The 9,329-nt window shown below is 62.3% G+C and overlaps 1 protein-coding gene and 1 long non-coding RNA gene across 3 annotated transcripts in view; both read right to left on the bottom strand.

The window, feature by feature from the left end:
* Positions 1-1,752: 1,752 nt before the first annotated feature.
* Positions 1,753-4,064, bottom strand: LOC130607390 (uncharacterized). Its single transcript, XR_008974258.1, has 2 exons — positions 2,563-4,064; positions 1,753-2,506 (listed from the first exon to the last, which is right to left on the bottom strand). It is a non-coding gene; the product is annotated as an uncharacterized LOC130607390 (long non-coding RNA).
* Positions 4,065-4,702: 638 nt separating this feature from the next.
* NAV1 (neuron navigator 1) overlaps positions 4,703-9,329 on the bottom strand; it is a 46,067-nt gene continuing 41,440 nt past the window's right edge. For both annotated transcript variants that reach the window (XM_057424442.1, XM_057424443.1), the window contains 10 exons: positions 9,141-9,238; positions 8,937-9,032; positions 8,631-8,790; positions 8,295-8,530; positions 8,050-8,204; positions 7,257-7,328; positions 6,819-7,015; positions 6,287-6,405; positions 5,890-6,087; positions 4,703-5,083 (listed from right to left, as the gene is read on the bottom strand). In XM_057424442.1, coding sequence (XP_057280425.1) covers positions 4,988-5,083; positions 5,890-6,087; positions 6,287-6,405; positions 6,819-7,015; positions 7,257-7,328; positions 8,050-8,204; positions 8,295-8,530; positions 8,631-8,790; positions 8,937-9,032; positions 9,141-9,238 — 1,427 coding nt within the window. In that variant the 3' untranslated portion in view covers positions 4,703-4,987. The remainder of the gene's footprint in view (positions 5,084-5,889; positions 6,088-6,286; positions 6,406-6,818; positions 7,016-7,256; positions 7,329-8,049; positions 8,205-8,294; positions 8,531-8,630; positions 8,791-8,936; positions 9,033-9,140; positions 9,239-9,329) is intronic.

Raw genomic sequence — 9,329 nt, 5'->3', positions numbered from 1 at the left:
GGTGCAGACGGTGCGGGCAGGGCGGTGGGAGCGGAGCGGGCAGGGCGGTGCTGGCGGTCGCTACGATGCGGTCGGTGCTGTCGGTGCGGTCGGTGCGGGGCGGCGGGGACCAGCGCGGCGCTGCGGCAGCCCCGGCCCCTCCGGGCTCGCGTGCGGCGGCTCCGCGTAGCTCCGCCCCCCCCCCCCCCCGCCACGAGGCCCCGCCCTCCGCGGTGTCCTCGCACCGGTCACTCGGTACCGGTCGCTCGGACACTTCCAGGGGTGTCCAGAGGAGGCCACGGGGATGCTGCGAGGGCTGGAGCAGCTCTGCTCTGGAGCCAGGCTGAGAGAGCTGGGCTGGGGCAGCCTGGAGAAGAGAAGGCTCCTGAAGGGGAGACCTGAGAGCAGCTCCAGTGCCTGAAGGGGCTGCAGGAAACCTGGAGAGGGGCTTGGGACAAGGGATGTAGGGACAGGCCAAGGGGAATGGCTTTAACCTGCCAGAGGGGAGAGTGAGATGAGCTCTGGGGCAGAAGCTCTTCCCTGTGAGGGTGCTGAGGCGCTGGCACAGGGTGCCCAGAGAAGCTGTGGCTGCCCCATCCCTGGCAGTGTTCAAGGCCAGGTTGGACACAGGGGCTTGGAGCAAGTTGCTCTATGGAAGGGGTCCCTGGCCACTGGATGAGCTTTGAGGTCCTTTCCAACACAAAGCAGGCTGTGGGTCTATGAAAAAGGGCTGCACTTCCCGGGGAAGGGAGGTGTTGGCAAAAGGCTGTGGGTCACCTTGGGAGCTGCTGCTGTACCTAGGCTGGGTGCTGTAGCCAGGCGCTGTACCCGAGGGATGCTGTGCCTGATGGCTTGGGGTGCAGGTGCACGCGGTGAGGGAAGCAGCAGGTCCTACTTTTGGTCCTGGTGCTGTACGTACATGGTGGCCGTACCCACTGTGTCTGCTGCTGTGGGGTCCCTGTGCCCTTTCTCATCCCTCCCAGACCCATGAGTACAGGGCCATGGAGTGAGCATGCACAACATATCCCTGGGAACAAGGAGCCGTGGGTCCCCAAAGCCGGTCCCGTGCTCCCGGTTCAAGGATTGCACTCACAGAACTCACCCTTGAACAGGAGCTCAGAGCCGATGGGAAGTGCCCTCTCCTGGCCTTGCATTCGCCACTGCAGCTTGTTACAGCTCAACACCATCCTGTGAGGAACTCATTGCTCCCGGAGCATCTGTCCCCGCTCCAGCATCGCTCTTGGGAGTGGAAAACAGCTCTGAGCCACCCTGGGAGGACGGGATCTCCCTTCCCTCCGCTGCTGTTGGCAGCCTCATCCTCCCCTCATGTCCTGCTGTGGGGCAGAGCCCCCTATCACTGCTCCAGGAACAGTCTCACCTCCGTCCCCCTGTGCTGAAGGTGGCATCTGTCACTGTGGCCCTCTCAAAGAGGAGGTGGGGACCCACCGTGGCAAGGTGAAAGGGGCTCAGGGGGTCCCACTCTCCCTCTGCACACACAGGTACAACCTGCCCCCCACAGGGACCCCCCAGCTTTCAGCATCTCCCAGATCCACCAGGAGCATTTCTGCACCCTCCAGACCCAACAGGAGCACAGAGAAGGGTTCCCCATCCCAAACCCACTCCCAGCATCTCACGAAAGAGCCACGATTTCCACCCAGGAGCATTTCCAAGCCCCGCACCTGGATTTTGGAGGCCAGCAGTGACTGCACAGGCACAACCATCTCATCCCTCCCCGCTCAGGGCTTGGCCGGACACAGGACCAGGAGCCAGGTGGAACAGGAGACAACTTTATTGAATCCAATGGTGTTAGACAGACGACCGAGAAGAGACATGCCAGTTGGTGCGGGCAGCGTGGGCAGCAGGAGCTGACTTGGTGCAGGGCTGGATTTGTTGCTGTCTTTCGGAATATCCTCAAAGCCTTTTCCTGGCTTCCTTTTAGACTTCTTTGAAAGGTTCTTGGAAGTAAAAAGAAGGAGCGGTGGGTTAAGAGTCCAGATGGTGTTTGTTCCCTATGATTGTTCCCGCAGCTATGTACAACGTGGGGTCGGGTCTCAACATCAGGTAGAAAATGGAGCGAGTTTACAAACGTGGAGGATGCGAGGGGAAAGCAAAGACAGGCGAGAGCAGTAGAAATCTGGACCAAAATCTTAAAGAGAAATTTAAAAAGTGCTATAAAACCCCTGGGCAGGAATACCATGCAGTTAGGAAACACAAACCCCGGTCAGTTACACAGATCATCTAAAACAGGAATTTGTCCTTTTCATCTTTTATTTAATTAAAAAAAGGCTGTTTGTTTTGAATAGAAAAAAGCTAAAATTGTAAGGTTCGGGCCACCAGGCAGCAGCAACTCGAGGGGGCAGGAGGGTGAGGTGCTGGCATCTCCCTGCTCCAGCCCCTCGGGAAGGCTCCTGGTGCACCCAGGGGCCATGGGCACCTTTGGAGGTGGCAGCACCCTCGGGGGCAGCAGGCACCATTGGGAGCAATGGGAGCCCTTGGGCACGTTAGGTACCCTTGGGGCAGCAGGCACCTTGGGGGTGACTGGCTCCTATGGGGGTGACAGGCACCCCCGGGGACAACAGGCACCTTTGGGGCTGGCAGGGGGATGAGTTGGTGCAACCCTTGGATGTGTTCCCCTGGGGACAGAGGGGCTCAGCCCATAGATGGGGCAGCACCGAGGGATGCTCAGTCCCCAGCTGCTGCACTGGGGGACACAGGGTGCTCAGCGTGAGGCAGGAGGAATCGACTGGGGCACGGTGCCATTGCCCTCACCCTTCCCTGCCCCTTGGGGATTGCTCCTGTACCACGGCCTCTGGGAAAGATGGGGCAAACCTGCAGGAGAGGGGCTGGGGGACATCCAGCAGCGCAGCCCCAGGTGAGCCAGTGATGGGGACAGTTTGGTCCATGTGGTTGTGGCTTTTCGGAGGTGTCAGGAAATAAAGTGGGGCTCTCCCCTGATGGGACCCTCAGGGCACGGCCCTGCCCAAGCAGGGGGCAGCCCCAAAGGTTTTTCTGCCCCATTCAAAGGCTTTCCATGCCCTTTCTTGCCCCAGGGAGGGCGAGAGGGGCTGGAGGGGAGAGCCAGGTCCTCAGCGCCAGCCTCGAGCGACTGCAGAGCCGGTGCCTCGTACAATCAGAACAGAAGTGAGCACAGCACAGTTATCACAGAGTACAAAAATGAAATCAAACCAAACCGGAGGAGGAAAGAGGCTCAGGGCCGGGCCCCACCAGCTCACGCAGGGCTTTGGGCTCCAGACCTATTTACAGCGAGTCCTTAGCCCACAGCGGCAACACAAGAGAAGGCGAACAGAGAGCCCAAGCGTCCAAGCCAGCGAGGGGAGAGGACATCCCACCCTGTGCACGGGGCCGGGCTGGCGGCCCCGGGCAGCGCGGGGAGGCTGCCGGACAGACGGACAAGTGAGCACCACGGGGCGCATGGCGAGGCGCCCCGGCCGAGAGCACCAAGGGCAGAGGTGGCGGCTGCCACCGGCAGCAAGGCCGGGCCGTGGAGGAGATGTTGGGGTTTGGATGGGGTCCGGGGGGGGCTGAGGCTGCCCCGTGCCCAGCCTGGCAGGGCACAGGGACAGGATGGGCTTGGAGAACCAGCCCTGGGGTCACCTCTCTCCCCAAAAGGCTCTGCAGGGTGCGGGAGCCCAGCTGGGCAGCAGCAGAGAGGAGCGGGGGGATGCAGAGCTGAGCTGGGCTCAGGGATGGAGGTGCTGGCACAGCAGAGCATCCACTAGAGAGGTGAGCATTGGGTGCTGAAGGCAGCAGCTCCAGCTTAGCCATGCTCAAACCAGTGCCAGCACCCCTGTCCCATGCCAGCCAAGCCAGCTTTGGGGACAGCCATAGGGCACTGCAGCCAGGGCAGGCTGCAATAGCACCAGCCTGAAAGCCCATGTGCCCCCTTCCCGCATGGCCGGAGATTAAGGCACCACGGCAGCACCGGGGCTGATCCCCTCCGTGCCAGGCGCCTCCTGTGACACTGCACGGCAGGGCCAAGAGGACACGTGGCATCCCCGGAGCATAACATGGGGCACAGAGAGAGCCTGCCAGGGCCTTGGGGGGCCAGGGACACGAGGGACTGCACCAGCACCATGGGGACAGCAGCCAGGTTGTGCCCCCCCATGGCTGCCCAGGGAGGGGAGAGCAGCACCCGCTCCATGCCCCAGGTCCCTTGGGGATGGGATGCCCATGGGACCCTGGCCTGGTGGGAGACCCCATCCCCAGGGCCAGACCCTGCCTTGTGCTTTTGGGGAGCGGGGAGGCACCAGGCGAGGGGCTGCTCCGGAAGCATCCCACTGCCCCTGGCTGCCATGTCCCATCTCAGCCAAGCTGTGAGGCCCCGGGAGGTGGGTTCAGGGACTGGAGATTGTCCAGTGAGCACCAGTTTTGTGACAGAGGTGGTTTGAGTAGTGGAACCGGTAGCTGCAAAAGAATCCAAAGGGAAAGGGAGCTGCTTACAGGGAAGCGACGGGCACTGAGCCACAGGCTCCGGGCCGGGAGAGCAAAGAACCAGAACAAAAAAAGGGACCAAAGCAAAGTCTGGACTCGGCCAAAGGAAGATGGGACTGGGGGCGGGGGGGGGGGGACACACCAAATAAAATAACCAGGGTTTATTGGGCTGTCCTGGCCGCGGCGGCGCCATGGGGGGGTGAAACAGGGCACGGATGCGGCGCTTGCCCTCGGGTACCCAGGGCCGGGTGGATGGAGCGGGAGCCCCCCCCCTCCTGTCCTGTGGCCGCACGCTGCCCTGCGCCCCAGCTTCAGCTCCCGCGGGGGGCCTGCCCCACACGGAGCCCTCCCTGCGGCTCCCGGCCCCAGAGCCGAGAGCAGGCAAGAGACAGAACAAACCCAATGAGAAACCAGGATCCTCCTGCCCCCGGGCCGGGAGCGGGGATGCGCCTCGCGCCCTCCGGACCCAGCTCCCCCGCGCACCAGCCCCGCGCTCCCGCACACCAAAGGGAAGGGAGAGCAGCCCGGCGGGAGCGGGGGCCGGCACGTCCCGGCCTCACAGAGTCGACTGCAGGTCGGGGTCCACCATGGTCTCACGGTCTGGAGACTCGATGTAGTTGGCGGCTTCCTGGAGCTTCAGCAGCATGGCCATCTGCGGGGACAGGAGCGCCACGGGGACAAGATGAGCCCTGGGGAAGCCGAGGCCACCTCACCCCCCCGTGCGAAGCAGCCACCCCAAGATGTGCCTTCAGAGGTGATGGAAAGCCCGGAGATGCTGCAAAATCCCTCCCAGACACCAGGATCTGGCCTTGGGCGCAGCCAGGATGCTCAAGGCAGCGTGGGGAGAAAGGCCCTGCCTTGCTGGCATCACGGGCAGCAGCCTCGCGGGGTGACACACGTGGGCCAGCCCCGGTCTGTGCGTGTGGACACGCCGCCTCATGGAGCACGATGCTGTGCCCATTCATTGGCACACCACAATGCGCCTCGGTGCGCAGCGTGCCTCCATCCCATCCCGCACCCTCTGCCCCTCACAGGAGGGCAAAATGTTCCTGCATCCCCAGATCAGGCTTTTTACACTGAAAAATAACTGGCAAAGCGAAATTCCACCCAGCTCTCCCCTCTCCACCAGCCCATGCTGCAGTGCCCGGTGCAGCAGGGCTGTACCATAGAATGGTTGAGTATAAAGGGACCTTAAAGCTTCTCCAGCTCCAACCCCTGCCACGGGCAGGGACCCCTTCCATAGAGCAGCTTGCTCCAAGCCCCTGTGTCCAACCTGGCCTTGAACACTGCCAGGGATGGGGCAGCCACAGCTTCTCTGGGCACCCTGTGCCAGCGCCTCAGCACCCTCACAGGGAAGAGCTTCTGCCTTAGATCCAACCTGAACTTGCTCTGTTTCAGTTTGAACCCATCACCACCTGTGCAACCCCTACAGTCCCTGATGACGAGAACCGAGCGTACCAGAGGGTCCGAGTCCAGGGAGCTGGGCGTCGTGTCCTTGACAGTGCGCTCCTCGGGAGGGGAAACGGCGCTGTGGGGCCCGATGGTGGGGGGGGGCAGGTGGTACAGCTTGGACTGGTCCTGCTGCGCTGACGGCCAGGGCAGGGTGTCCCGCACCCACTCCACGGGGTCCTCCCAGGCTGCCTTCTGCCCATGGACCTGCAGGCAAGGAGCAAGTGGCACCTCAAGACCCCCCCCATCCCCAGGACAGTGCCCTGCTGCAGCCACAGGGCAGGGGCTGACAGAGATGCCACCTCTGCCCAAAACCCCAGTGCCTCCCCTCTCCCTGCACCATCAGACTCCCGCATCAGCATGTCCCCCAGCACATCTGGTTTGCATCCTCACGTGCTCTGAGTACCTTGAGCCCATCTTTTGCTCCCTCCTGCAGGTAAGGGATGATGGAGTTGTTCCACAGGTCGATGAACCAGGTCCGGAAATCCTCAATTCCAATGGGGCACGACAGGAAGAAGCAGGGACCTACAGGGAAAATGTGACCTGGGTCCCCTGCTCCAGCCACTGACACCAAGCCTGGCTGCACGGGGCGCCCTGGGGCTCCATCACCTCCTGGAAGCCACATCTGGACAGCATCTGCCTCACACCCAAGCAAGCTCCAAGGCAAGTTATGGGGCTGCCAAGCTCAATCTACCCCCAAAAAACACGGTGAAGCAACGGGAGACCTGCCTGGGAAAGCACAGCTCCTCCGTGCCCAAGGAAAGGTGCCGGTACAGCAGGAGCCATGGGCTCCCATGGGGCAAGGGAGCAAATGCCACCCAGGGAAGAGCGTGCATCACCCACCGGCTGCTGGTGATGTGGGATTGGGGATTGGGGAAGTTTTTGCCCCAGCCCCTGATGCTCCCAACAGCGCAGGGCAGGAGGTGGCCGGGCCGTACCGATGAGGAAGTCGGAGGTGCTGTGTTTCTCCAGGAAGGTGTGCAAGTGGTACCAGAGCTTGGGCACCCAGTCCAGCACGCGCAGCAGCTCCTCCTTGTTGGCGTTGACATCCGTGTCCGACTCCAGCAGCTTCCGCCGCAGGTAGCGCACCAGGAAGCCGTTGGCAGGCTCCACGTTGTTTGAGAAGGTCAGCATCCTATGGGGAAGACCTGGGTATTCAGGGCTGGGTGCCCGCTCCCGCTGCCCTGCTGCCCATCACTTTCAGGGGACCCCCAGCACCCCCATGCTGCACGTGCCCACAGATGGAATGGCAGGGCCAGACCTGCAGCTTGGTCCTCATCGGGGTCTCCACTCACAAGACGAGCCCCCAGGACTACCCAGGGCCTCTGCCCACCCCAACCCCGCAGGGATGGTCCCCGGGGATGTAAGATTCTTACCTGAAGCTGAGATGGAGGCCGTGGTTTGGAGTCATCTTCACAGGCTGGTTGGTGGTCCCAATAATGTAGGGGCTGAGGGAGTGACAGAGAGAGACAGGACCCATGAGGAAAAGTCCCCAGCATCACCCCACCTGTGGCAGGGTTGAACCAAGCCCTGCAGCCAAGACAGCCTCATCTCCATGGTCCAGGTTTCTTCCTGAGGGCAGTAGGCACCATGTACATGCCCAGGAGACTGTGTCGGAGTAGGATGCAGCAGGATGCAGGGGTGCAGTGGGATACAGCAGGATGCAGGGGTGCAGTGGGATGCAGCAGGATGCAGGGGTGCAGTGGGATGCAGCAGGATGCACCGGTGCAGTGGGATGCAGCAGGATGCACTGGTGCAGTGGGATGCAGCAGGATGCAGGGGTGCAGTGGGATGCAACAGGATGCAGGGGTGCAGAGGGATACAGCAGGATGCTGGGATGCACTGGGATGCAACAGGATGCAGGGATGCAGTGGGATTCAGCAGCATGTAGGGTTGCAGTGGGGTACAGAAGGATGCAGGGGTGCAGTGGGATGCAGGAGTGCAGTGGGATTCAGCAGGATGCAGTGGGATACAGCAGGATGCAAGGAAGCAGCAGGATGCAGTGGGATTCAGCAGGATGCAAGGCTGCAGCAGGATGCAGTGGGATGCAGCAGGATGCAAGGATGCAGTGGGATGCAGCAGGATGCAGTGGGATACAGCAGGATGCAGTGGGATACAGCAGGATGCAAGGATGCAGCAGGATGCAGGAGGATGCAGGAGGGCTCTCACCATTTGTGGTACTTGCAGGTGAGTGCGCCATTGACGAGCTCACTGATGGAGCCCGCCTCGCTGAGGTCATCCAGGAGGATCACCAGCGGCACGTCCGCCGTGCCCGTCTCCCGGTCGATCTGGTTGGCCAGGTTGGAGAGGTACAGCTGCAGGTCCTGCAACAAAGCGGGCTGGGTGTCACACGCGGGGCCGCGGCACGGGCAGCAGCGACCGCAGCCCCAGCCCTGCCTGCTGCGTGCCCTCACCTTGCAGGACTGCTGGTGCATGTTGAAGGTGCTGACGATGCCCTCGGTGACGTCCCGACCCGAGCGCTCCACCAGGTACTCGGCCAGGCGGTTGGTCAGGTAGGTCTTGCCGGTGCCGCTGGGGCCCGAGAGGATGAGGCGCCGGTGCTTCAGCAGGAGGCTGATGTAATGCTGCATCATGGGCTTGGGGATGAGCGTCTCGAACACCAGGCTGTCCACACACTTCTCCTTCAAGCCTGCAAGCGGGGGGGGGGGTTGAGGGTCCTGCTCGCACCCCACAGCGCCACAAGGCAGAGGGAAGATAGGACAGGGATGGATGCTCTCCACCATACTGACCCTTGAGCGTCACCACGATGCTGGTCAGGCCCCGGCGGCACAGCGGCAGCTCTGGGGGCTCCGTGTCCAGCACCCGCTTGATGTGGCTGATGCTGTACCCATAGACAGACTCGGTGCTGAGCCCCAGCGTGGAAGCAGGATCCATCTTGGTGATGTAATCCTACAGGGACAAGGACAGGGCTGTCAGGGAGCAAGTGGTGCTCAAGCAGCTCCAGGAGACCCTCGTAAGGACCTGGGCCAGGGAGCATCAGGCATGGTGGAGCAGGGTAAAAGGACGGCTCTCAAAAGGGGTCCTCATGCTCCTACCTTGAAGACCTGGCAGACAGCTTCATCCAGCATCTTCCAGTCCACCTTCCCGCTCACCTTGGTCCAGCCCAGGAAAAACTCCTGCTGCTTGAGGTCCTAGGAGCCAAGACCGAGGTGCGCGGAGTTAGAGCACCACATCCAGCCCCGGAGAGGCATTTCTGCCCCTTGTCCCAGGCCACGGCTCCCCACAGAGCCCACACCTACCCCCTTGATGATGTGCTGGGGTGGCATGCGCACCACGATCCGCAGCATCAGCTCGTCCTTCTGGGTGCCGGCGCTGACGGCGTCCATGGGGGACACATCTGGGGGCAGAGCAGTGAGCGCTCGTGGGGAGACCCCCACCACCCTGCTCAGCTGAGCCAGACCCTGCTGCAGCTGATTGCGGTGCCGGCA

Source organism: Pezoporus wallicus, unplaced genomic scaffold (assembly GCF_028554395.1).
Source record: "Pezoporus wallicus isolate ANWC-B61680 ecotype Strahan unplaced genomic scaffold, APGP_CSIRO_Pwel_v1 contig_9123, whole genome shotgun sequence".
In the NCBI taxonomy this organism is placed as follows: Eukaryota; Metazoa; Chordata; class Aves; order Psittaciformes; family Psittacidae; genus Pezoporus; species Pezoporus wallicus.
Note: the sequence above shows the minus strand (reverse complement) of the source record. Positions and strands in the feature narration are given on the sequence as shown.